Below are 27,042 nucleotides of genomic sequence, written 5' to 3'. Positions count from 1 at the left end.
AACCACAGAACGGGGACCTCGGCCAAAAGTCAACTCTAAAGCAAGCCAATTATGATAAATATTAGGTAAATTGTTAACTTGTAGTGTCCTTTGGGAGGCGCACTTTTGCAATGTACTGCTGGATCCAACCACGATGAAATGCCAATTCCTCGCAGTCGAAGCTTCGACAATCCATACGTTTGTCAGCTTCTATACCAAAACGGAACAAGCCTATTACAGTATGCACAGGGGTGATAATGAAGAGCGGCATAGACCAACTGCGCGAAGAGAAGTACAGGTTTACAATAGAAACGCAAGGCCTTGCATACACAACTAAGCATCATCGCTTGCCTAACCAGGACGAAGATGCGGACTGGTCCGGAGGCGACAGCGACCAGGAAGTCGTCCCGTGAGTAAATGGCAGTTCTGTAATGGCATACTCCCCCTGTGGCACACCTTACGCTGTCCAACGGTTACTGATCCTTAGGACGAAGAATGACTCGCCGTTGGCACATCATATGGCGACGGAGCTTATACGGGTGCTTCGGGAGGTGCGCCTGACAGCCGGCGGTTGACGCGAGCTTCGACACCAACTTGGGATGTTAACCCTGGCGAAAACGCAGGGAGAATCTCGGGGGTGCACTGATGACGCGCTGGAGCGGCTCCTGGCAGGACCCCTGCAGTCGGGTTCCAACATTGCTGACTACGATGTCGCCAAGGACTACATAAAGCAGGTGCTGATGCCATGCCGCGTCCCTCCCATGGGTGCTGAGCTAAGAACCATTCAACTATCGCCGTTCCCTTGTACACACTTCGGACCCTATTGCCGAACCTGAATGCATCTGTCAGCGTGGACACAAAAGGATAACATTTCCGCCACCATGTAGGTTCTCAGCCAACTTTACGGCCAGGACGATACCGCAAGCAGTGACCCTGTTGGGTCCAGGATTGGCAGCAAGTGCATTGCAGTCCAGCCTCTTACGACTGGGCCCCCGGCACAGGGCCGCGTCCTAAGCTCGATAGAAACTTCCAGTTCCGGCTCGCCACCAGAGCCCGGGCCGGGGCAAGACCCGCCGTTGCCGAACCCCATGCAAACTGAAGAAGCACAGGCAACCGTCATGGCGCTTATGGCGCCGCCGTGGACAGCGGCAATTCGACAAGGCTCGACAGCCGGTGCCGGTAGCACCACCACGTCTACAGGGCGAGGCGCAGATGATGATGATGTTGAGCGCCCGCGGCCACGACCCCACCACGGCCGCATCAAGGAGCAAATGGACCTGCTGCAGAACGCCGACCAGCTGGCCGCCATCATATCCGTCGCGACCACAGCGGCCACCACAGCTGCTGCGGCAGCGGTAAAGCAAACAATGCTGCCACCTCCAGGACTCCTGCCGCCAGGAGCATATGCCCGCATGCACGCAGCAGGGCGGTCCATGTATGGTCTGCCTGTTGAGCTTGCGGGCGGAGCACGGCTCCCTCAGTCTTTGCTGCATCAGCGGCCAGGGACTGATTCAGCAGCTCAGGCTCCTGCAGCTGACTGCGGTAATGAAAGCCCAGATCCCCAGCCGCAGGAGCGCCAGGGCGCCTTGGTGTCGCCTCACCGCCGTTTTACGCCAATGGTCATTGCGCGGCGTGCGGTGGTGAACGCTAGAGATGCGGTGGCTGTTCAGGCGTCGGCGGCGTACCCCGACGAAAATGAGCATCGAGGTGGAGATGGGCCTGGAGGTTGGGGAGGGCTTGGGCAGGCCAGCAGAGAAGCGCAGATGAGACGGCAGCGCCTGCGTTGGTCGCAGCGACTGGGTGTGCCACTGGGCCAGTCGCCCGTTGGTGCGCCGGAGTTAGGAGGAGGAACTGCCAGTCCCAGCGATGCCTTAAGCGGCAACGCCAGCGGCACGCCAGGCAGCAACCTGCGTGTGGTGCGGCTGGGTGCGCCGCGAGTCACAGCCAGGACGCCTAGGCCCATCAGGCCGGAATCCTTAGAAGAGCTGCAGTCACATGCCCCGCAAGACCAGGTAACAACCCTTGCCTCTACAGGGGGCATTGAGGCAGGACAGGACAGAGCAGGAAGAGCTAAGCCCTCCAGGGACGAAGAGGGCGCGCTGGCCGGCGGTAGCGGCAAGGGCGCGGTCGGCGGAGAGCTTTCGGGCAGACCAACACGTGTGGATGCAGCTGTTGGTAGCGAAACCCAGACGATTGCATCTCTGGGTTCTGCCATGGAAGCCCCCCCAGTGCTACCTGCCATCGCTCATGCGGAGCAACCTGACTGGCTTGATTCACAACCCATAAACGGAAGTAATGGCATTGCCACAAGTCGACAGCCTTCTCCCGCAAGGAATGGTCCCAGCGTGGTAGGAGATGTGCATACAAATGGCTATTTCGTCACCGGTGGAGAGTCCGTCTTTGCACGAGCTCATACCGCTGTGGGGTTGGGAGCTCTAGGGCCGCAGGCTGGCGGTGCAGAGGCGACCTCGAAGGCTTGGGAATTGGGGCCGCCTCAACCGCGTCGGTCTGCGCTGCCTGCGGACGTAAGGGATGCTTTTCGCTCAACGCTCGCTTTCATAGGCGACCCAGATGGCGCACGCGCACAGCAGCACAAGCCACCCTCATGGGCAGCGCTGGCGGACGTAGAAGAACGAAAGGAAGCTCAAAGGTGCGCTTAGGTGTTACAGCGCGACGAGCTGTATACTATGAGGCAATGCTGGCATGGGCCACATGCCGGCGTCTAATGCTTTGCGGGTGGCGACCTGCGTCCCACGGTGTTGCAGCTGTTGCCCATGTGCATTCGCGGCGCATCTTCCTTCATAACAAGAGTCCCAGGGTGGCAGCAAGCGCCGTCGGGCAAATCAAAATAGCCTCTCGCCCTTTGCAGGGAGGCGGAGGAGTTGTTGGGCGGTGCGTTCGATTATGCTGCCGTCAAGCGCGAGCTGGAGCAGGCAAGGCGGGCATCGCGGCTCATGGTGCAAGCAGGGGGACCTGCAAGCCCGTCGGCCTGCCTGGGTGCAGCAGCACACACGATGCCTTCGATGCACGCTGCTGGCGGCCGCCCGCGTCCTGTCTCTGGAACAGTAGCTACGACTGGGTTGGCGTTGGCAAAAGCGGCTCCACAACCCCGCGGGGATTTCACAGGATTGCTGCCACCACCGTACTCCGTCTGGGACGTTGATGAAGCTTGGTTCGATTTGGGCGAGTTCACGAAGGTGTGGTTTTATTTTGCAGATATCAGCTAGTGTACAGCAAAATGGCGTAGGTATAGCGATGCATGTCCTGAACCATGTCTCTTGGATTTGCCCTGCGAAGCAGGTCGTGTGCTGAGAATGTTATTTGTGCTGAACGCAAGACATCATTGCCGGGCTGCCATACCGGCCATACTATGACAGCCTTCTCACTTACAGCCTTCGGATTTCCCATCTGTACAGGCCGTCGAGGCAGAGGTTGCATACAGGGCTGCTGCACCCGCGGCGGCCCTTTCACAGCGTGGATCGCCTGGAGCTAAGCAGGCGGGATCCAGTGCGGCCATCACCACAGCTGCGGTGGGGCAGACGGCGCGAGCGGGGCGGACTTTAACGGGACGACAGGCTATCTCAACCGGCACCGCCACAGCCCCCGGGCCTGACGTGGTCCAGGAACAGACAGATGCGACAGGTGAGCACGCATTTCCCCAGGAAATGTTCAGCGCATCGCAAGGTTGCCCTGGCACTGTAGCAAACGCCTCTACTTTCGCGTGTGGATGTATTGTAGAAACCATGCCTGCGTGCCATGCATGCCTGCGTGGCGTACACGCCTTGCACTTGGTTGTCAAGCACATGCGTGCGGCAGGTAATCCCTTTTTTGTAACCGCAATGCCGGTCCTTCACAGCGCGGACTGGGGCCCGCCAGCGTGCGCTCAGCCCTGGACCGCGAGCGCCGCGCCCATTACTGACGGCGGCTGCGGCGGAAACGTCGTCGTCACCCCCTAGAGCTTTGCGTAAAACACAGGCATCTGGGTCTGTACGCATAGCATTCGGGCGCCGTGTGGATGAAGCGCCTAAGGCGGTCGAAGCCGGATCTTCAAGGTGTGTCTGATGTGAGATGTCACTCCGTCACACGTTGCGGGCTTTCTCTTTGCGGCGGCTCGATCTTAACTGTGAAGTCATGCATCGGGGCCTTTGCCTACTGGCTCCGTGGCGGGTTTCTTTGTGCCTACATATGAATACAACGGCCCGTCGCCGACATATGCCGTCCTTTTTGAACCTTGCCGCTTCTCATTTGCTTTGAGGCGATGGACATCAGTCAACCCCGGTCGTTTGTCACTGCACCAACGCTTTCCCTTGGGCCCCCTAGAGCTCGTTCGAGCAGCCCGCCGACAGCCCGGGCTTCGCCCAGCCGGGCTCGCACGCGCACGCGCAAGACCTCGGGCAGGACTGCAGCGGCGGCGGACGCGCCCCCGCCATCTCCCAATTCATCTAGCACTGGTGATGCCATGCATCAAGTTCTGAGCGCCCTGGCCTCCGTGTTACTGTCCGATGGTGATGAAGCTGATGACGATGTCCGCGCTGACCAAGGCGATGGGAAAGGCGTCCCTGTGGACAGAGCAGGCAGCCTTCTTCCCACCCCGGTAGACCAGGCACCCGGCCGCGAGGCAGCGGTGCAAACCGGACTAGCGGACCCGCAACCAGTCTCACTTCATGCAATCGAGCCAGAGCACAAGGGCCTGCTACAGCAGCAGCCGCTGGTCGAGTCCAGCTCTACCCTGTTAAGCGAAGCTCCTGAGCAACTCGCCACACAACCCAACGGCATTCAGAATATTCGTGGTACTGTTTTCGCAACTGCAGCACCTAGCACATTGGGAGCGGCAAGCAGCAACACTGCTGCTGTGGCGCAGCAGCCGTGGCCGCAACCAGGCGCTCTTGCCTGGCCTAACACAACAGCTACATCCCGTCCTCGCTTCCAGTACGTCGTCGACACCGCACATCCGCCCATCACTCGTTTGCCCGCATGGGCTGCCTCTGCAGCATCTGCAGAGGGTGCACCCTCAGCATACATGGCGGCCTTGGGAGCTGCACCAACCGGCCTGGGTTTCAGTACGCCAATCAAACGGCAACCGCCAGGCCCCGCCGCGGCGGCAATGGCTCTCCCCTTGGTGGCTCATCAGCCTGCCCATGTGCTTGGCATGTCCGCAAATCCCTCTGAGACACGTGTACTGCAGCAGACTGGTGGTGACGGGGCGATCATCGCAGCAACAAAAGGCCCGAATGGCCTTAGTTGGCAGCCTCTGGAACAACAGCAACGTCAGCAGCAGCAGCAACTTTCCCCGCAGCCTCAGCAGCAGCTAACGTTCCCTGCGCCAGGGGACGTCCCAAGCAACACGCGTTTACTGCCTCCGCAGGCCGCGGGCGCAGCATTAGCTGCCGCGGCAGCTGCGGCCAGCGCGCCGGCCACGGGTCGGCGCGCGCCTGATCCCGGCCAGCAATGGGAAGCTGACATGCTGCAGGTAAGGCTGGGCAGGAGGCTTTATGCTGCTGCGATTGCTACCGAGGGAATCTTGGTCATTTCGGGTAATCACCATCATCATGCGTCCATGGCAATGCACCGTGGCAGAAACTCTTTTCATGCAGCGAGCACGCATTGCTCGTGTCAAATCATCAGCGCTCCAGCGGTAGCTTGGCCGGGTTATAGGCCCAACCGGTGGCGAGTTCCCCTTGCTCCCGGCAGGTGGTGGAAGACGAGGTGGTGAAGCGCCTGGCCATGGCACAGCTATCCGCACAAGACCACCGTGCTCCAGAGATCAGCCTGAAAGACCTTTCAGGTAATCTTACAACATCGCGAGCACGATTTCACATCCGTGGGCTTTTCCCTATCCTAGAAGCCCACGCATTATCCTTATAATGAGGGATGTTACGGACTTTGCCCAGATACGGACAATCTGCTCCCCACGTTGTGCGCTAGCAGCGAGAATGCGCCTGACTTTAATGTGACCGGGTTGATTTGAGCCGCCTTTCCCTGCGCGTGCAAGCGCTTGCGTGGTCTCATCTTCAGGCATGGTGCCGCCACTGGTGGACTTGGACCTTTCTCGCCGTCTGGTGTGTGACGTGCTCCGGGACAACCTGCGCAGCCTTTTGGCCAGCCCATGGCAGCAGAGCGCCTCTGCGGCTACAGAAACTGCAGGCGTCCCGACGCTGGAGGAGGTGGTAGCGGCGCTTGCGACAATGCCGGTGCTGCCGGAGCGGCAGCAGCAGCAGGAGCCGGCATCCCAGCATGGGGCGGACGCTCCGGCTGCAGCTGCCGTTAGTCACCTTGGTATGGCCGCTGACGCACCCTATAATGATACGCGGGATGGTGAGAGATCCGCGGTGCACGCGGCAGTCACCGATGTCGGCGACACGGGTGGTGATGTTTCGCCAGTCCTTGGCCTTGATGCATCGTTTGGGGACTTCGTAACTGGGACGCAAAGCGCTACGACGGCCGCCATCGAAGGCCTCAGCGGAAGCTACCTTGGCCGAACAACTCAACCTGAGGGTGCTGGTGGTATGGGCGGACAGGATGCTGCCAGCCCTGGCGCGGCGGCTGCGGTTGGCACCACGCAGGCGTGGCAACCTGTCTACGCTGCCAAGCGTGCACAGCAGTCATCGCAGACAGTGCAAGCAGCACCGAATGCTGTAGCTGCCGCTGTCCAAACCGACGGCGAGGACCCGGGAGTCCGCATGCTCCATGCCGACGCATCAACGGGGATGTCCGCAATCGATCTTGCACCAGCGACACACAGCCAGGCGACTTGGCAGTACAGCGCGCCCGTCTCTTTCCCAACTTCTGCTATCCCGGCAGGCCTGTCATCAGAACTCATGCCAAGCTCGCTCAGCAACCCGCTGGGGTTCCCAGGAGCCTCCTTGCCGTCAATCCCCACGCCAGGCGCCATGGGGGCGGGGAAAGCTGGTTTGGGGGGTCGAGACCCTCTGCCGGGTGCACCGCTAGCGGCACCGGCGCCAGATCAAGGTTTCGTTAAAGAGACCAGCGTATCTCTGGCGTCGTCAGGCGGCGCAGTGCAGCAAAGTCCGAGCCGTTCGCAGGGCGTCCAGGCTCATGGTGTGCAGGCACGCGGCGTGCAAGCGCATGGCGCGGAGGCCCGTGCTGTGCAGGCCCACGGGGTCGTGGAGGCACGGGGTATCCAGGCGCACGGCATGGCGGCCCGGGCCATCCAGGCTGCCGGGGTACAGGAGCGAGCTACTCAAGCTGCCGGGGTCATGGATAGGTCGTCGCAGGCGGATCCACCGCCGCCCCATTACCTTCTTCAGGCTGCGATGATGGCAGGTGTGAGAGGGGCCGGGTGGTGGCAGGTCAGGGCAACCGGGCAATGGGGAGTAATGTGACTCGAGTACAGCCAGGGGTGCACTCGAGCGCCAGATATGCGGTATCGGGCCTGCCGCTTAGGCATTGACACTGTGACCGCCTACGCTCCTTCCCCGTGCCACAGGTTTGCCCAACGGCACTGTCCCGCCGTTGCCCCGCGCTTATGGGACCATAAGTGTGGAGGGTGGACAGCCGATCCTGGCGCCGGATGGTTCTCCCCTCGCCATGCCCCGGCCTTTCTACCTGGTTCCAGCCGACAATTCGCAGCTGTCATCCGTCCTTGCCCTGCATGGCGGTGCATCCGAGTTCACCTTTCCGCTGCTTGCGCGTGGAGAGGGCAGCCGCCCGTTGCTCAACATTCCGGGGCTCTCTAAGCTGCGGGATTCGTCTGACGTGGAGTCGAGCACGGACAGCATGGAACGTCGTTTACAGGTACACGCTATGCTATCGAAGGCCTTGGTGTGTCTATCATGCATACGTGCATGGGCCTTTGCCTACAGCTTACAGGGGAAAGAGTTTCCCCTGTCAACGGGCAATTCCGCTACAGGTGTCGTGTGCTAATCGTTCTTTGATTTTGAGAATGGGGTACATGCTTTGTTAGTTGCAAAGACAGCATCCATTAGCCCGGCCAGAGCATTCACATCTCTGCGGTGTGCTGCGGCGATGGCATACCCAACTAAGGAGCTGTTCCCCTGCACTTCTAACCCACGCGAACGTCTTCACCCCAGGCGCCTGCAGCACGCGCGCGGGCTGCGGCGCTAGAAGCCCTACGCATGGCTTCCCGTGGCAGCCTCGACAGCGACGACGGCATACTTCAGCGCAGCTACGCGCAGCTTGAGCTGGCGGCCCTGACGGCCAGGCCGGTGCGGCTGGATCAGCATAGAACCTCCTCAGAGCAGCCACAGCGGTCACATCCAGCAGCAGCTGAGCAGCGGTCGAGCTCTCTGGAGCCAACAGATCGCGTGGGAAGCGCTGGAATGGGCATCAATGCCTCGGGCAGTACGAGGAGTGGCTCGTCTGCACGTAGCGATGTCAGCCACGCGGGTGTTCTTAATGGCGGTAAGATACCCATGGACAGCAGCCTGGTCAGTTCGGGGTCCTGGCGCCGTGGAAATGGCCCCGTCAGCAATCAATTGGAAGCTCGTAACGGTGGCGACGCTGGCACTGGGCCACCGAGGTATCTGACACAAAGCGCTGGGCCGTCGTCACGTGTGAGCACCGATGAGCCACGCGACAGCTCCTCTGGTGCTGGCTCAGAAGGCCATGGAATTGAGCTTCTAGAGGAGTCCACTAACACCGCCGGTGTCGACGCTGCGGAGCGATCACCAGCTGGTACCTCGCTGCCTGGCAGCATCACAGGCAGCGGCAAGCACGGGGCAAAAGAAAGCCTGGGCGCTGCATCCCGTGTTAGCAGTTTTGCATTGAGTGAAGACCTAATCGCACCGTCTTCGGGTACCGCTGGTGACGGCGCTCCACATGATTCGAGGAAAGGGTCAGCAGTGCCAAGCGGTGAGGCATCGGCCCATTCTGTGGAGCATTACTCGGTGGCCAGTGTGCATACCCCGGCCGTCATGCACAATGCGAGGCCGGGCCTGGCGTCAGCCACTGCAGGCACCGCGTACCAGACTCCTGCGGTCGGTGATGACGAGCTCGTTGGAGATCACGACTTTGCGGACGAAGATCCCGTCCAGATTCGCAGTGTGCACGTCGAGTCCTCGGACGACCGGGCGGGCATGAAAGCTGACAGAAGTGATAGCTTCGGTGGTGTACAGGTCGCCCCTCCCGTTACCGCCGAGGCTGCAGCTCCGACCGCCAGCGCCCCTGCCTTGAGGGAAACATCCCAACGCCCAGGCAACAGTGTAAGCAGTGATGCCGCAGAACAGGAGCACAGCCCAGTTGCAAGCTGGACGCCCCAGAGCGACGAGCATGCTCCTGCTGCTGAAGAGTACAGTGGAGGTGACACTGGGGAAGCAGGGGACTTTGCACTCTCTGACGATGAGTTGTTAGACGAGGTCGAGGTTGCACGCGTGTTGGAAGAAGAGGATGCGAGAGAGGCGGCGGGTGATGACCTGGAGGACGAGGAGGATGAGGAGCTGCAAAACATGGAAGGCCAGGTGGCTATGTTGGCGGAATCCAGCCTTGAGGACAACGCCGGTGTCAGCATCAGCCCGTCCGCCCACGGAATGCAGGCCAACGAACCCACCGCGCCAGAACCACAGGAGGACGCGTCAAAGGCTGGACAGTTTGGCGAGGAAGGTCTGGTGCATGCGGGATCCAACATCAGGGATAACAGTGGTATCAGTGAGGCCGGGTCCGGAGTCCGGCAAGCGCCACATAGTGCCCCATTCTCGCCCAGCACCGGTACCCCAGCCAGTGAAATTGGCAGTGGAACGGATCACGCCGCCGCTGCAGGAGGGCGTGTGTCAGACAGGTTGCCTGACTTGGGAAGCATGAGTGCTGGCAGCTCCCAGCGTATCGGTGCTGACTCCAGAGGTAGCAAGGCCGCCACACCAGTCGTGCCTTCCCAGGCATCAGGGGGTTCAGCTCATGGCTCGTCCGGTTCTGAACTCGCTTCTGTGCAGTTGCATCACTCAGAAAACCACTTGGACATTGAAAACCAGCCGGGTGTGGGCGCTGGCACTGACATCGACAGGGATGAGATCGCGCTGCGCACCTCGATGGAGCGCCTTGCCCTGTCTGGCTTGGCGCCTTTGGGCCGCCAGCAGGCCGGGAGCACTGGCGGGAGTTCAGGTCTGACCCGGGCGACAGTGGCGCCCGTGTCGCTGGCGCCACAGCAGCAGCCGTCCGGTCCGGGAAGGACCCGACCGGCCTTGGCGCCGCTGCAGCCGTCAGCCACGTCAGCGGCTGAGGGTGGTGGAGCACTTCAACCGCCGGATTCACCGGGTGCGTGGTGGGTGCGTCGGCGGGTCGTTCTGCGCTTAGCCAGCATGTAGGGTTGCGTTCGTAGTATCTAATTGCTTTTCATTTCGTATCCGCTGCTGGGTACCGCGATGTATCCCCGGTACCCTCGGTAGGTTCTGGCCATCGGTAGCGTCCTCTTACAGAGCAATACAACTCGGGTGTCTTGTGACATGGCCACCGATTTCGCCCTCAAATCATTATGCATGACATGTACCCTACGCCTATATATCGAGTCACGGTCATTCCGCTCATTTCCCCTATGCTCTTGAACCACCAGATAGCATGTATGCAAGGTGCCGTATGCCAGGCGTGCCTTTTGCCTGATTGATCATGTCCCTATTACCACTGCAACTACTTGCACTCCCTGATGCCATGGCGGACTGCAGGAAAGCCGCCATCCCTGGCAAACTACCAGGGCCCTACCCGGCAGCTTTGGCGGCCTGCCTCGGCTCAGCAGCCCCAGGATCCGCTTTTGAGCAGCTCCGAAACCCTTATAGCTTCCACATCCAGCGGGCCCAACCTTAACCCCCGGTCCCGTAACCCCCTGGAGGCACAGTGCCGCACCCGCATGGGGGCCCCAGTTAGCGGCCTTGCGACAATGGCTAGGCGTATGCAGGGCCTGGGGCTGGCCGATTCCATCGAGTCGTCGTTGGATGTTTCAACTAGCGTAGACAGCGTGCCTGCCGCCTCCACGTCTCTTGCCGGCTTTTCGCTGCCACGTCAGCTGATCCGCGCGCCTGCCGCCATGGCGGCGGAGGCAAAGGCGCCGTTATCGTATTACGATCAAGAGGCAGGGGGTTCACCTGGCATCGAGTCTGGTTCAGGGTCAGAAGATGACGGGCTGGCTCCTGGCGGCTTACAGCAGGCAACGGCGACAATGATGGGGAATACGGGTGGGAGCCTCTCAGGACGGGAGAACAGCCGCCGTGATGGCGCGTTGTTCCGATTGCGGCAGTACGGCGCTCGCCGCCGCAAGCTTCTGCAACAGGTACGTAATCGGAATCCGAATTCGGATCGAAATTGCAAGCCATCAGTTTTTCTTTTGTGTCCTTTCGCACAGATTGGAGTCAAGGACCCGCTGTTGATGTCGAATGCCACCAGTCTATCAACCGACAGCTCAACCATCAGCGACAGCGAGGATGGGGATGGAGGTCCACCCCTTCCGCGTGGAAGTCTTCCCGCTGCAATGCGGCGAATGTGAAGCTCCTATGCACTGCCACATGCTTTGGTCCATCGGTGGCGCGATCCTATTGTGGCCCCACGGACTGGGCTGCTACGTGCACAAGGAAATCAAGCCTCGCATGCCTTAATGGCCATTAACTTATGCCCAGGATAGGACCATGGGTGAACGTTGTGGTGACTGGTGCATTGTTGCATCTGGTTGCAGGCCCAGTTATTGACGTGGATTTAGTTCGTTGGAATCGTACTGGGCTAGGGTGTGGATAGAAGTTCTCTCCAACAGAGTGCTCCAGCTCCGGCGGTATTCCTGGTAAATATGCTTTTCACGGACTAAGTTCGCTGTTTGTCTTCAGCTCAGCTACTTGGCCTTCGACCTGTCGGGGTGACAGCATAGGTGCGTTGGATGGCGACTGAGGAGTTTTGAAGGGCAACTCCATTGAAACCTACTTATGTCGTTCCATGCAGTTCAAGGACAGGTGCTTCCCTTGCACTGAACCTGTGCACGTTGCCCCGTTGAAGGTTCTACCCGAGAGCTTGCCGAGCCGGTCCTCCTTTCGCATGAACCCGCACCTCCCACGCGGAAAAATCTAGCCTGTCACCGTATGGCATTCATTAACAGATTGCACTCAGGTGCTTGGCACAACAGCGCGCCCGACCTACCCACCTGCTCCTACAAAACCATCTACACCACACCACCCCTTCTCCACCAAGCCGCGCAGGCAAGATGTCAATTGACAGCTTCCTGAGATGGAGCTACTCAATACTATATCTTATGCGGTTAGAGAGTTTCCTTTGCGCTTGGGAATGGAATCCAAAAACCTCTTCACCCCTTCTTCTGCTGCTACACCCCGGACAGCTACATGATGGGTCTCCACGGAAAGCATTGAGAGCAGAGGCAGGGTTCGATGAAAGACATACAGCCCAGCTTCTCCCCATCCATACCCTGTCCTGCTAACCAAAAGCGTCTCATCATTCAACGGCTGACTGCACGCAGCCGACGGTCCCTCACCGTTATCGTGCTTAGTAGAGCTGGAAGAGCAACTGCAGACCCCACGCCAGACAACGTGCACTTTCTCCACGCATCCAGCGCTCCACGGGTTTAAGCCCTCCTATCCCTCCACAGTCCACAGCCGAAAGCAAGGGGGAGACAAGCCCCAGCATCCACGCTAAGGCCATGCGTGCGTCCGCCTGCCCACTAACCCTTGCAAATATTTTTGCGGTGCTCCTGCTATTTAACGCCCTTTTTTGCCGCCCCAGCCATCACTTCCTTCATTTCCTCCTCGATTTCCCGCTGGATCCCATGGAATGGAGTTCGATTTTAAACTTCCTATGATAACAGCACCGCAGTACCTTATCGCGGGATGCTTGCGTCCCGCTACAACCAGCAATAATGGACGCCACCAGCGCAGCTGCTGCTACTCTTTACCATCATTCACCACCACCTTGCACGCACGTTGGCCCGGTTGTCAAGTGCCAGTTTGTGAATCTCGTCACGCCGAGTCCGCGCGGAGCCCTTGCGCTGGTACGCCAGGAGCAGCTCGGCCGCCAGGCAGTCTGCCATGGGCACCCGGCCGCGGCCATTGTCGCGGCGCTTTTGTGCCGCCTGGACTATCCATTTGATTGCAAAGTTGGTGGACTGCGCCGGGTCCAGAGGCTTGGGAACCAACAGGACCTTGTTGCCAGCCTTGTTCTGTTGGATCTTCATCAGCGGCTTGCAGTTCTCTACCGCGCGCATGACGACATGGACAACGTCGATATCAGCGGCTTTGGCCGCATCAACAGCCGCCGCACCTGCGGCGGCAGTGGGCACCACAACTGCTGCGGGGCCTTGCGGGCCCGGTGGTCGTTGGCCTGTTGTCGGTGCGAAGAGATCGAGCAGGCGGCCCGTGGGGGAGAATTGCCGGAGCGTGTCCGCGAGGGCGCGAGCCTCCGCGGAAGCAGGGGGCGGTGCCAGGGGCGCGGGGCCTTTGGGCGAGGAACGAGGGGGCGTGGCTGGCTGCGAGGGGGAGGCAGCACTGCTACTGGGAGATGGTTCCTGCGTAGTGTCGCCCTCGAGGTCCTTGCCACCTGCGCTCTGCTGCGCAAACCATTGTACCCGTTGGGGCCTGGGAACTGGGTTGCAAAAAGGGGCCGCTACGGGACGCTCGCAGCAGGACCCCAGTCCGGAGCCCACGGCGCTCCTGATGCCACAGCAATGACCCAGCGAGACGCCGGAAATAGTCACAGCGGCTTGACGTTCAAGCCCAATGATCGCAGTGACTGCCAGCAGGCGGCCAGAGGAGAGCATGGGAGGCTCTGCACTAGAACCTGCTGGCTGGGAGGCTGCTTTATATAGCGCGACTGTGGATTATGACAGCACTGAGGCGTCCACGTTACTGCGCGAAAAATGGAAGAGCTGTGTACCAATGCTCGCCGGAAGAGGCATATTAATCAGCATGGCTGAAAGCTGTACTACGCTCAAAAGAAGCTATCGACCAGCCTATCTGCTATTGGTATACCAAACAGAAATGAAGTTCTTAGCATATTTGTCATAAACTGCTCAAGCTTGTACGACGAGGCACATGAGCCACCGGAGCTCGAAATGTGTTTCTCGTTCTCTACTGCCCTCTTTCGTAGCTGCAATTTTGCACCAGCTGGTATTCTGCATTGTTGGTGCCCTGACCTTTGCCTCCCCCACCACGATAGCCTCCACACCGCCACGGGTGTACAGCAATGCCAAGCCGTACAACATCAAGGACAGGTCATTTCCTGCTGAAACATTGCCGCAGTGTACCGCTGCAGGAGGTCGCGTTACCTGTTGAGGAGTAATGTGTTGCTGTGCCACCTTGAGTCTTTTCCGCGCATGAGAAGTGCTGCCCGGACAGCTTCGGGCTGGCTAGTGAATGTCTGGGAAGCAACAGCCGCCTCGGTTCCCTCGGCGCGCAATTACGTCCCAGACCCTGATGGCACACCGTGAAATGTGGGTTTCCAGTGCAGATCTCCAGTTGGTCAATACACGAGCTTAGATGGTTGTGAGCTGACGGTGGATAGCGGAAAGCCAGTAACATGGGAGTCATCCCTACCTCCGGACTACGAGCCGACAAGAATCGCTGTCGAAAGAAGCGGCCTGGAGGAGCGCGTGGTGCCCTGCATCTTGCATCCCTTGTGTGACCTGTGCATCAGGCATAGCAGGTGTTCTCCCCCCTAGCGGCCGCGCCTTCCTCCGGCCCCGCCTTCATGTCCAGGCACCACCGCTGTGGGTTCCGCCCACAAAACCCTCATGTGGCAGCTCCGCTTTTAGATCATGATTTGGTCCAGCTGCATACCGCTTCACGTTCGGGATACTCTCCAGCTTAGGCGGCAAGGCAACTTGGCGGCTGTTCCACTGGCTGGATTCCGCAGATGTGAGGCGTCTATTGTTTCAGCTGCACAAGCGCGAGGTTAGCCCTTGCTATACGATCCATGCTGCCGTGTCTTCCCATTTAACGTGACTGTCCCAGGAGTAGCATATTTAGAGTGCAACCATAGAAGGAGAAACGAGCCCTAGCGGGGAACCATCCCCCAAAACTAACAGCACCCAGCCAAGGCGGAGAATCGAAATGCAGAGCTCAAATACGAGCAGGGCACAGAAGGGGACTTGACTAAAAGAGGTTAAGGAGAAGTAACAAGCAGAGGCTCGTTCGCTGCGGGCATGATGAGCGAGTAAGGTGATGTCCTCCAGGAACGAGTGATGCATCGGAAGGTCTCAGATTTTGGAGAACGCGTCCCTCCTCCGCATCCCTGGGGCTGCCTCGGCGGAAACGGGATTCTGTTAGGCCCCGCAACCCAACTGGAACAGCGGTTGTGTGCGCCCGACTTGTGAGTGCTGGAACGGGTTTTGTCCGGTCCCGGTAGGCGGTAGCCACGTGGTAGGGTGCGTTTGGGTAATGTCTTTCATCGCATAGTGGGGTTTCGGGTCGGTGGCATATGAGCGCAATCGGCTGGTGTGCGCGGTGTAACCCCTGCGGGCCCCAGCCAAGCGTTCGAGGGCCCTGTTCTGCGGGGCTTTGGTGGTACGCTGCTAATACTTGGCTGACTCCCCCACTGTGCCTTTATCCTGGCGCCCATTCGCACATCGTGCCCAGGGTTTCCCTTTAAGAAGCGCTGCAGGGCAGGTGAGCGACTCTGGTTTGTTGTTTGGGGCTGTCCGAGCCGTGATACGGGGCTCACCCTGGTACCTTTTCGGGGGTGTCCTAGCCTGTACCCTATTTGGGTGCGGCAGCTCCACCAGGCTCCGCCGGTCGGATCCACTGCAACATCAGGTTCATACAGCAAGCTGCAAGCTCTTGGGACCGCTAAAGGCAACAGGCGAGTACGTAATATGCGGCTTGCCCTTGGATTTCATGCCGATTATCTGCGGGTCGATCGGTCGGTTCTTTCTGCAGAGAACTCGACGCTCTGAAGTCTTGCTGACTGTATATGGCGTGCTGGCTGTGTATGGCCTGGCCCTCCTTGCGTGCGTGTTGCTCGCTGCCTCTTTTGAGTTGGCCGACGGCTTAGGCTCCACCGGTTCTGAACGCTGTGCTGGCCCTGTCTGGCTGGCCAAAGGTGTGCACGGGCATGATACCCATACCTGCTTTGCAATCGCGGGACCCCTTGTCACTGGTTGCATCCTAACGAGACATCCAATAATTGTGCCCTCGAGGAAATGTCGCAGTGTACAGCGTATCACGTTGCATCCTCTCATGCGACAACCTTGCAAGGGCTCTGGGCCATATGCCGATACTCCTTCCATTCAAGATACGCACACGTAAGAAAACGGTAACAATTGACCGTCCATGGGGCCCCTGCTTTTATAGATGCATCCCCGCACTTGTGCGGAACTTGTATCCTGTATCTTGGAAGTAAAATTTCCAACCAACATTTTTGCAGCATCTGGAGATTTGGAGCATAGCTTTGTGGTTTTATTCTTTATCCTTAGAACCTTAGATTGGGTCCAAGCTTGTCGTATTATTAGAAGTACGGTTAGAAAACACCCAGCGTCGCTGCGCTCTGTTATATCTACCGTGGAACTTTCTTTAATTGGATTTTTGCATTATGCCCGGCAAACGTAAGGAATAAAGGTCAACAAGACTCGCCGGGACGAGGTGAACTAAAGACCCGATTCCAGCATAGAATGGTGCAGGTATTGTGCCATTCTGCACATTTGTACAAATTGAAAGGGATTTTAAAACACGGTGCGGGACCCTGACGCAACCAAAACAGAGAACAGCCCTCCAGAGCTGGATCCCTTACCTACCTTCAATTCCCACGAGACAGTATGTCTATTAGAGTCGTAGCAAATCATCACGTATAACTATTTGGACTTGGACTAAGCAAAGGGACTGGAGTATCAGCTGTCATCCACATTTTTGTCAACCCGGACAGTAGTAACAGGATCCTCCAACAGACTCTAGTTCTTGGAGGCGAACAACTGGCGCTAGAAGCAGCAGCGGCAACAGCATCTGGCTCAGAAAGCCAGCTTGAGCTTGAGCGGTTTCCCCTGGTATACCGTTGGGACATTGCAACGGTTTGGAAGGCCTGATAGAAGGGGCACCGGCTCCCAGCATCTATACCCACGGAGCTTGGCCGGAAGCTACCCGACATGGAGAAGCCTATCCTTAAAATCAGCGGCCGGCTCATGGCTGATCACCAGGCGCTCAACAGCCCGTCAGCATCCATCTCGGGGCGCTCATCCACGTCCCGAGCCTCACGCAGCAGCAGGCGCGGTTCAAAGAAGCCCGTGGTGATCCAGGTTCCTCCGGAACCTGTGGAGGAGCGTAAGACGCCCTTCACACTCAATATGGTGAGGCACTGGGGGCACTGGAGGCACACACACACACACACACACACACACGCACACACACACGCACACACACACACGCACACACACACACGCACACCGTAGCAGAGCTCGTGCCTTGCGGGCCCTGGGAGGGGACACACAAATGGCCCCGGGGCACCGGTTTCGGAGCAGCAGGCGCCCAGGGGTCTCCCTCTGGCACAGGTGTCTACTGCCACGGCCCAGGTGCAGATACATGTACACCGGGGCTTAGTGGTGGGTTCATGTTGATGCGGTTCTGTCCCGTTGCCTCATAATCGGACTGTGTTGGGTGGGTTCCTTAACCAGAATATCGGCGAACGTTAGGTATATTGCCGTTTTGCAGTAAGGGAGCTGGTGCCGTAGGGCTACAGTGCAAGGGCGGTATCTGCAAGCACGCACTCCCTAGGGTTGGTCAGGTTGCAAAGTTGCATGGGAGCCAGGCCGCCGTGCCCGGGGAATATGTAGGAGCGGATGGTGGGCTGGAATTTTCAGGGAACTCATCTGGTTGGTGGTGGGCCCAGACGTGGCGTGGAGCCGGGACGGGTGAGGGAGCTTGCCTAGCTGCCAGCGCCACTGTGCCATCACGCAATGCCACAACAGCCTCCGTGCCGCAAAGCAACGCAAAGGCATCTCACCACAACCGCTGCAGACCTTCCCGCCACGTCTACACCTGTTCAATATAATATTTGGTTTATTGGTTTTTAGTATCTTAATAATCCAGAACAGGAGTAAATCTTGGCAGAGCTTACGAGTGTAGCTCAGCCCCCCCCTGTGCTACGTATTAACTAAACTTACTAGGCTCCCCGTCTCCGCATCATCCGCAACCCCCCGCGTCTGTATTTCCATTCTCCACAGCTCGCTGCGAGTCTCCGTCTGTCGTACCTCGTCAGGGCGTGGTACGGATCCCTGTGCCCCCACCTCCGTGTGTAACACACCCTCCCCCGTCCCTCTATCGGGCCCCATTCCTTCCCCTCCTCCACATGCCACGTGCATCTCTTCACCCCCTGGCCATGGCCTGTGTGTCCCGGTTTCTTACGGTATCCTGGGCCCCGACTCGTCCTTCCCCCGGTCAGCGAGTTTCCTTTCCCACACCACCCCTCCTTCACCTCCCCGGTGCCCCCCGCAGCTCTCCGCGGGCCTCTCTCAATTGGGCCGCACCGCTGACGGGCTAAAGCCCGCCTACCTGACCCTCACCCTCAACGGCACCGACCTGGCCACCGCCGACCCCGTGGCGGCCTTCCAGCACCTGCAGTCGCTGCACCTGCGGGACAACCGGCTGACGGAGATCCGGGCGCTGGGCTCCCTACGCAACCTGACACATGTGGACGTGTCGGGGAACAAGCTCACACAGGCAGGGTGCCGGGGAGGGGAGAGGAGGACGGGGGCCAGAGGGATGGGGGAAAACCGGGTAGGCAGGGGGAGAAGGGAGGTTGAAGCCGTAGCCCTATTGATCCAGGCGGGGATATCTTTTGACTCCAGCTCTCGAATACCGTGCTTTGTTCCCTGTGTGTGGGACCCCCCTCGCCCTGCCCGACCTGATCCGACCTCATTCCCCATTTTCCTCTCTCTCCCTCGCTCCCTCTCTGCGCCCTCTCCACCCCAGGTCCTGGACCTGCGTCTGGGTCCCAATGGCTCCGGTCCCACCAACCTGCGTTCGGCTGACTTTTCCCGCAATTGCCTGGACATGCTCCGGGACCTGTCCGCCTTCTCCCGCCTGACCCACCTGTCAGTGGCCAACAACCGCATTGAGCGACTGGGTGCGGGGCTGCGGAATCTGGGCATGCTGAAGGTGAAGGGGGGACCCTGCGGAGGGGAGGGAGCGCAGAGGCGTTACGAGGCGGAGATGGGGTGTAGGAGGGCCGACGGGGGTGCTTGGAGTCCAGATATCTGCACCCGCTTTTGCCTCTAAAAGAAGCATATGGTTCTCCACCTCCTACCCACCTCTGGGCCGGTACCGTTGGAGGATTTGTAACCCCAGCTGCCTTGTCTGCCCTCCCCCTCTCCTCCCCCCTCTCCCCCCCTCTCTCCCGTCGTAAGGTTGTGGACCTCAGCAGCAACCGGCTGGTTAGCTGTCGCGGTCTGGAGGGTCTCTGCTGCCTGCGTGAGCTGCACTTGGATGACAACCTCCTGACCTCCCTGGAGCTGATCAAGGGGCTGGATACACTGCATGTGAGAGCAAGTAGGGGGAAGGGGAGACGGTGCTGTCCGATGTAGCGTACAGCGACTGTGCACAAATGGCGGGTGGGGGGAAGGAGGGTAGGGGGCGGAGGGGGGTAAAGGATTGTAAGTAGGTAAAATACACACATATACACATAGCACCTGTCCACGCGCCCTAATCCAGTCCTTCCCCCGATCCCATGACACTCAGGTTCTGACTGCCAGCCACAACCGCCTGCGCCACCTGGCTGGAGTGGGCTCTCTGTCGGCGCTCCGTACACTGGATGTGTCGCACAATTTGCTGGGAAAGCTGGAGGAGCTGGTGGTGGTGCGTGGCGCCCCTTTGTTGGGGTCTTTGGACGTGCGGGGAAACCCCTTGGACAAGGTGAGGGAGGGCGGGGAGGGGGTGCGGGGGTGTTTGTCTGTCCGCCCATATGTGTTCGGCGAACACGTGTTCTGTTAGGTGGCCATGGCGCCTTTTGTGTCGGGTTATTCAGCGGGATCCTGGCACGAGGGGAGAATGGAAGCACCCTTAGTGATAAGGCTACGGGGGCCCTTGGTTCGCTTCGCTGCACATTTCCCCCTCGGGGCTTTTACGGTCCAGGCTTCAGCTGGAAGGAGGTTGAAGGTGTTGCCACCGACGTACCCAACCAATGTTATCTAGTTTGTGGGTTTAGCTTTCTGCCTGATTGGAGCCCCACATCACACCACACCGGACCACACCACACCATACACCGGGTTGAGGTGCGGGAAGAGAAGGAGGCGGCGGCGGCGGCATGACAGATGTCGTTGTGCCCCAGGGTACCGGGGAGGGGAAAGGCCTCTTATGTTGTCCACAAAGGAACCCCCACCCGCCTACGCCCAAGAAACTTCAGCTGACGCCCCTCCCCTTTCGCCGTGTGACCCCCCTCGTTTCCCCCTTCCTCAGGCCATGAGCTTGCGGCTGCACGTGGTTCACTTGCTGCCCCAGGTCATCATGTTGGACGGAGTGGCCGTGGACTCCAAGGAGAAGGTGGGCGCCATGGGGGCCCCAATCGGGGGGAGTGGAGGGAGGGGGGAAATGGGGAGAGGGAGGACGTGGCGGGGGACGTGTAGAGGGGCCAGCGGAGAGGGAGGGAGGCGGGACAGCTAAGGATGGGCGCGGGGTTGGGGTGGAGGGAGGTGTTGGGGGCAGGTGCCAGCAGGTAGTGGAACCCATGGAACCAGCCGCCCCTCCCATAACGTAGCTATGTACCCCTGCTGCCGCTATGCTCCCCGCCAGTCCATCACCAGGTGCCCGACCCGGGTCAGTTTTCCCGGCTGGCGCGATGAGGGGCCCTCCCCTCTGCTTGCACTTGATTCCCCTCCCTCGGCTCACTGGACGTCTCCCCCCCCCCTTTGCTTGCGTACTGGTAGGTCCTGGCTGCAAACATGCACGGCGCTGACGCGGAGGGACTTCGCCTCATCCGCCGCAAGTACTTCCCCAACGGGGAGCTGGCGGACGGGGGTGGCGCCATTCCACCCTTGGCCGCAGGTGTGTGCGTGAAGGGGGGGAGGATGCGTTCCGAGAGCATAGAGACCCTCATTGCGCACCCCCTCTCCCAGGTGTACTCCGCCTCCTCTTCCTCACCCTTGCTGCCCTTTACAGTTCCCCCTTCCAATCCCAACCACAGCCCCTAACCCCTCCCTCCTACCCGCCCCCTTCCCATTATAACACCACCTCCCATCCCTCCCACCACCCCTTCAGGTCTGGTGGCCTCCCAAGCTGAGGAGGAATGCGCAGCTGACGGCTCAGACCGCAGCACCCTCCTGCGCCTTGACGCCTGGGCTGCCTCAATACGTCCCGAGTCCGTCCTGTCGGGGGCCGGCAGCCTGGTCACCCTTGCCGACCAGCTCTCCAGCGTGTGTGTGTCCCCCAAGGCGGTGGCCTCGGGGGGCGGCGGGGGCACCCCGGGCAGCGGCGGCAGCTCCCTGCTGGCGAGTACGGCCAGCCGGGGCGGCCGCAACTCCCGAGGGTCGCTGTTGGCGGCGGGCGCGGCGGCTGCGGCGGCGGCTGCGGCGGCGAGCACGGACCCTCAGCCCCAGCTTCAGCGAGCTCGTGTGTGTTGGCGGTGGGTGGTGACTCACGTGGCACCCATGGCTAGGTTGGGGACCAGCTGGGATGTGGAGACGCCCCTGTTTGGAGCCTCACCGCAGGTACGGCAAGGGGGCTGGAAGGGGGCTGGAAGGGGGAAACGCGTACACGAAGCAAAGAATCAACTGCCGATGTCCGTGAGGGGGAAGGAGCCGGTGGATGTGCCGTAATGGGTTGGGTGGTGTTTTATAACCACGGGTGCGGCCACACGTTTCCCTGGTGGGGGAGCGCCGCCTTGGTGGTGCGGGTGCTGGTGGTGGCATGTCCCTGGAAGGAACCACCTGAAAACCTTACGACCCTTACCTCGGCCCCCGCCCTGTCGCACCATCCCCAGGCCATCGCCGCGGAGCAGCTGCTTCTGAGCGACCGCCCACCCTCGCCCCCTCCAGGTCCCACTCCGCCCCCCGGTGCCACCGCGCCCTCCCCCACCCGCAACCTCTCCCGCTCCACCTCCCGCACCCCCACCGCCAGCCGCACCTCCTCCCCCCCTCTCGCCACACGGAACCGGGCCGCGGCGGTCACCAGCTTCCTCACCAACAGCTACGGTACCTGGGCCGAGCGAGTGGCCCGCCTTTTCACCCTCCTATGCCGGGCCTGCGAACTGGACGCAGTGCCCATACCCGGTTACTGGAAGCATTCGGGGCTGGCGCCGGGGGATCGTGTCCATGCGCACAACCACTGTTGGGCGGGTGTCAAGGTAAATGGTCGTTGGCGGTTGGTGGATCCAACCGCTGCGGCGTTGGTGGGCGGGCAATGCCCTTTTTACGTGCCGCCCGAGGCGTTTCTGTATTCGTACTGGCCGTTGGAGGCAGCATGGCAGTTGGTTCCGGAGCCGCTGAGCCAGGAGGTGTGGTGGGCGCTGCCGTATGCCAGTTTGGCCTTCTTCGCGGAGGGTTGTCAGCTGGGAGATGAGCGGCTGGAGGCGGTGAATGTGCTGCCGGCGGTTAGGTGAGTATGAGGTAGTGGGGTGGAGAGGAAAAGGAGAGGGAGGACGGGAGAGAAATTGAAAGCTGTCCCAAACAAGAGGGGTGACACCTCTCGAGGGGGAGAGAACATGCCGCGCCGAGGTCATGTCGCCCAGTGCGTGTCTCGCCGGATGCTGCAGCCCTGAACCCTCTGCGCCAGGTCGTCGTAACGCCCGGGTCTTCCCACAAGCCCGCGAACCACCACCACCTTGACGCCCCGACCCTCCACTAACCCTCCAGGGAGGGCGGTGTCCTCCCCGCCTTCCAGTTGGAGATGTACTGCCCCCGGGTGAAAGGGGCGCAGCTGCAGCACCGGCTGCGGGAGGCGGGCAGCGGCAAGCTGGTGGCGGAGTGGCCACCCAGGGAGCCGGGGGTGCCCGCGTACGCCTTCCAGCAGGTGGGGGGAGGTGCAGGAGGAGGGAAGGGGGGGGCGCCATAGCAGCTCCTGAAGGCAGGACGGAGGGGAGAAAGGGGGACTGGAAACAGACACCGCAGGTCGGGAGGGGCTCTTGTTTTTGACTTGACTTCTATCCCGCGGCGCCTTCCTTGCAGATGTGTTCCATATCCGCATATCCCCACTCTCGCCCATACCTTGCAGGTCGTTGCCGGCAAGCGCGGTACGGTTGAGGTGCGGTTTGGCGCCGAGCGCCACCTGGCCCAGCGCCACCAGCTGTGGTCGTCACTGCCCGGACCTGGGGAGTACCAAGTGGAGGTGGTACGGCAACAGGAGCTGCCGGGCGGGGGTTTGACACTGGCACTGACAGGGCTGCCACCTTCGGGGCTGAAGCTCAAGGTGGTGGAAGAGCAGCTGCTGCTGCGGGTCAAGGTGAGGTGGTGTGTGTGTGTGTGTGTGTGTGTGTGTGTGTGTGTGTGTGTGTGTGTAGGGAGTCGGCGGACGTTGGGAAGTAGTACCTAGACAGGGAGATAGGCAGGCAGGGATGCGGAGTGCTGGGCGGTGTCTGAGGTGGGTGGAGTGAGTTGCAACGTGGCAAGTTGCAAGTGGTCGGGTGGGCACAGCGAGGGGGCCGTTGGGTGGCGAGGCGGCTGTGGGACAGGGAGGGGTGGTTGGGCGGTTTAAGGGCTTCTGGGGGACCCCGCTTGAGTCGTTACCTTCCCCGGGGCCCCCGAACCATCCTAGAAACCGCAGATATCTCGCCTCGCTACCCTTCTTCCATACCACCCGATTCCCTACCCCCCTCCTGTCGCCTTGGCCCGTTATCCCCACCCGCACATCCCACCACTCCTGCCCTACCGCCAGGTGGTGCTGCCGCCCAATGCACCCCACGACGTGGAGGAGGACGGAATCCTGCATAGCCCTGCCGTACTGCGTACACCTCTACCGTACGCTTCGGCGTTCTTCACCTCGTGCGGCGGTCAGATGGTTACTCCCCTGCCGTACCACCCTCTGGAGGCCGACCGCTTGGAGCCCTTCAATGTGGTTGTGGCGGGGGCCGCTCGGGTAGCGCTTATGGCGGATGGCCTCGAGCACGTGAGTCGCCGACCGGGGGAAGGGTCAAAGGGAAAACCACAGCCCCCCAACACTCTGTCACCCCCTCTGCCCGCCCTTGTGGCCCCTCCCACATCCCGCCCGTCTTCACCCCCCACCCCACCCCCCGACAGCCCATTGAGCTGCCCCCGGTGGACCACGAGGGCGGCACCTTCGCCACCTCCCTGCAAGTGCCCCGGGCCCCCTCATGCACCCTCATGGCCTACGTGCACAATGCGGAGCTCAGCAGCTGTGCATGGATGCCGCTGGTGCAGATGGCGGTGAGTGGGGGATGGTGATGACGGGCCGGTGCCGGTTGGTGGGGAGAGGGAGCGGAGCTGGGGGAAGTGGGTGCTGGGAATTCCCGGCCCACCGTTTCCCCCTCCCCCGTTACGCTGCGTCCTGAAGCCTTGATATCTGTATGATACGCCTTCATTCGGTCCCATTCCCTCTCTTCGCACTGCCCCGCGCCGTGCCTTGATTTAGCAAAAGCCTTTTCTCCCCCCGGTAAGGACAGCACCGCCTTCACCCGTGCCCTGCCCTGTCCTCACCACTCCCCAACAGATCCTGCCCCAGTCGCAGCACATCGTCTTCACCCCGACCCCCATCGAGGTGCCGGAGGTAGACCCCAATGACCCGTACGCCTACCACGCCAGGGACATCTTCAAAACCCTGGACAAGGTGAGCGCCCGGACACGCGCGACCTTGCCATGTGTTAATGCTGGCTGACAAACCTGAGCCAGGAGGCCCTCATGGCGGTACGGAAACAGCTCCTCGCGTTGAACGTAATTCGTTTATTGAGACTACTTGTTTGGGTATTTGGGTTGTGGATGCTGACTCGGCCACCTCCGACAACGTTTATTAGCTGGCTAGCTTGCCAATATATGCAGACACATGTGACCGAAGACACATGATTCTGTCGGAGCTGAGTTTCCTCCGCTTGTACTGCGTGGGTTCATACGAGTGTGTGTGTGTGTGTGTGTGTGTGTGTGTGTGTGTGTGTGTGTGTGTGTGTGTGTGTGTGTGTGTGTGTGTGTGCGTTATCTACCCCTCGTTACCCCACCATCGAGGTTTCCTCGGACGGTTAACAGCGCCGGAGTAATGATAGCCAAATACGAGCACTATATGGGTTCGTTGCTTGGGGGAGCAGCTGATGCTGATGAGGTTACTTTTCATTTGGCGTGATGCCTGTCTTTTTTTTCGTGTCGAGGGGCATGGCATTGCGCATGCCTTACACATTTGGTGTTTAGGGCGCTGGCTGTAAACATGGGGCCTGCGGCTGGCGCCCATCGATATTGTACATTAAAAAGCAGTTTGACGACTTAGCAGCATGTCCTTTTGGAACGCCCAGCAGCGTGCTGTGAGTAAAGGATTGCCTCAGGCATAACTCTGGGGGAAATCGTGAAGACGTTTTGAGTTCGTTACTAGCTTACCTGCAGGAGCTGGCGGGGCTTTAACCTAACAGCATCTGGCTTACGCTGCCGGTTATCAGGGCCTTAGCCTGTGATATAGTACGCCATGTGCGACTCATGTATGCGTGTCCCACCTATGTAGATCACGCAACTACAGGTGTAAACAGGAGATATACAGATAGACATGTCGACGCGCAGATATTTAGACTTACGGGTGCAGAGTTATGAGAGGTCCACGCGAGGAAATCCATGTAACAACCGCCTCGACGTGGTGTGTGTGTGTGTTGTGTGTGTGTGCGCATCGGAAGGAGCAGGGCAAGCGCACGTGGGTATGAGTGTGGGTACTACCAGAAAGCATCGCTCATTTTTGTAAAGCGTCGAAGACGAGTTGGGCATTCCCTTCGGGTCGGCTCAGGCCCTAGCATTTCTCACCCCGGCCCGTTCTCCGTTTCTATCGTTCCTGGCTCACTTCACCCGCAAAATCCCCATGGGCCTTGGCCCTAAGGATGCTTTCCTATGGAGGGGCCTTAGTAAGCCCTTGGGATTTCCTGGTCCTGTGTTCGTTCCCCGCTTCGTTTGCCTTGGTTCCTTTCTTCGTCTCCCGTCTCACCTGACGCTCCTTCCAACCGCTTTCACGCCATGCAGGATCTGGGCGCGCTTGTCACTCGGCGTGAAATCCTGCTCGCCTTCCGCCGCAACCGCCAGCATGCAGACATCCTCAAGTGCCCCCCCCGCATCAGCCAGCATGACGGAACTTTTGAAAAGTTTATTGATGTATTCCTGCAGGTACGTGTATACATATGTGTGTGCCTGTTCTACTGTTTGTGTGCTGTATTGATTAATCTTTCATGCGCAGCTGGCGCTTGCGTGGGTCTGCATTTATCCTCACCTGCATTAATAGCTCCCTCTTACCTGTCGCACTGGGCAGGCAGGGATGGGTTGAGTTCACTCCGTTCGTCGGGACCTTCATTCGCCCGTTCTGGCTGATACAGGCACAGTCGATCAACACCTTAAGTTCCGACACCTCCTTACCTGGGGACCTCCTGTTTGTTTGCCTACCTCCTTTGTTTGCACCACAGATCGACACAAGCCGGGTGGGCGCGTTCTCTTTCAACGAGCTGGCGGCATACATGGACATTCTGCCATCGGGGATGTACGAGTCGACAGACGAGGAGGAGGACTTTGACAGCGTGGGTGAGGGCGGCGGCGAGGATGACGTGGAGGAGGACGGCGGGGGCGCAGGACCAGCAGATGGCGGCGCGTAAAGGGCCCTTTGCGTTGAGAAGTTTCCACCTGGGAGTTTACTCCGTCCGCGCTGGTTGAATTCGGCGTGCCACATGTGGTGTGACCCTTTTTAGTGATTTGGGACCATATCTGCATGCGGCCATGAGATCACCCTGGCCTTTGGCTTCGGCGGGCGCCGGCCTGACCGCTGCTAGTCCCGGCAGGACAGCAAGTAGTCCCCGCCGGTTGTGCAGGGGATGGACGGCAACGTCCTGCAACCCCATCGAAATCCTTGAGGGCATTTCAGTCCTATGACATGGGCTGTAGGGTTGCCCGCCGTGAGTCTCACTGGCGGAGACCCTCCGGCGGCCCCCATCCTGTAGGGTGTTGATTAACTATTTAACACAGCGGTAGTGTTCGTATCGCTTTTAGGTTTTCCGGATGCCGTGACGAGGTTTACC

The 27,042-nt window shown here is 59.9% G+C and overlaps 3 protein-coding genes across 3 annotated transcripts; 2 read left to right on the top strand and 1 right to left on the bottom strand.

The window, feature by feature from the left end:
• Positions 1-236: 236 nt before the first annotated feature.
• VOLCADRAFT_104388 (uncharacterized protein) lies at positions 237-11,937 on the top strand (the record flags this gene model as incomplete). Its single annotated transcript, XM_002949691.1, has 14 exons — positions 237-388; positions 467-530; positions 603-713; positions 981-2,629; positions 2,849-3,176; positions 3,396-3,621; positions 3,836-4,031; positions 4,300-5,449; positions 5,671-5,764; positions 5,995-7,263; positions 7,427-7,734; positions 8,031-10,206; positions 10,611-11,212; positions 11,285-11,937. 14 exons carry the CDS (start codon positions 237-239, stop codon positions 11,423-11,425), a joined length of 8,466 nt encoding a protein of 2,821 aa, XP_002949737.1. The 3' UTR covers positions 11,426-11,937.
• Positions 11,938-12,835: 898 nt separating this feature from the next.
• Positions 12,836-13,156, bottom strand: mrpS7 (mitochondrial ribosomal protein S7; the record flags this gene model as incomplete). Its single annotated transcript, XM_002949588.1, has 1 exon — positions 12,836-13,156. A coding segment is annotated over one exon (321 nt), but the record flags the coding sequence as incomplete, so codon positions are not given.
• Positions 13,157-17,005: 3,849 nt separating this feature from the next.
• On the top strand, positions 17,006-26,622 carry VOLCADRAFT_90064 (uncharacterized protein; the record flags this gene model as incomplete). The annotated part of the gene is made up of 17 exons (XM_002949690.1): positions 17,006-17,206; positions 17,309-17,428; positions 18,351-18,632; positions 18,828-19,013; positions 19,262-19,393; positions 19,593-19,766; positions 20,310-20,393; positions 20,777-20,894; positions 21,108-21,556; positions 21,829-22,442; positions 22,700-22,856; positions 23,058-23,285; positions 23,718-23,948; positions 24,080-24,226; positions 24,510-24,626; positions 26,003-26,143; positions 26,437-26,622. 17 exons carry the CDS (start codon positions 17,006-17,008, stop codon positions 26,620-26,622), a joined length of 3,567 nt encoding a protein of 1,188 aa, XP_002949736.1.
• Between the last annotated feature and the right edge of the window lie 420 nt (positions 26,623-27,042).

The sequence above is a fragment of the Volvox carteri genome (assembly GCF_000143455.1).
Source record: "Volvox carteri f. nagariensis unplaced genomic scaffold VOLCAscaffold_15, whole genome shotgun sequence".
NCBI classification, from domain to species: Eukaryota; Viridiplantae; Chlorophyta; class Chlorophyceae; order Chlamydomonadales; family Volvocaceae; genus Volvox; species Volvox carteri.
Note: the sequence above shows the minus strand (reverse complement) of the source record. Positions and strands in the feature narration are given on the sequence as shown.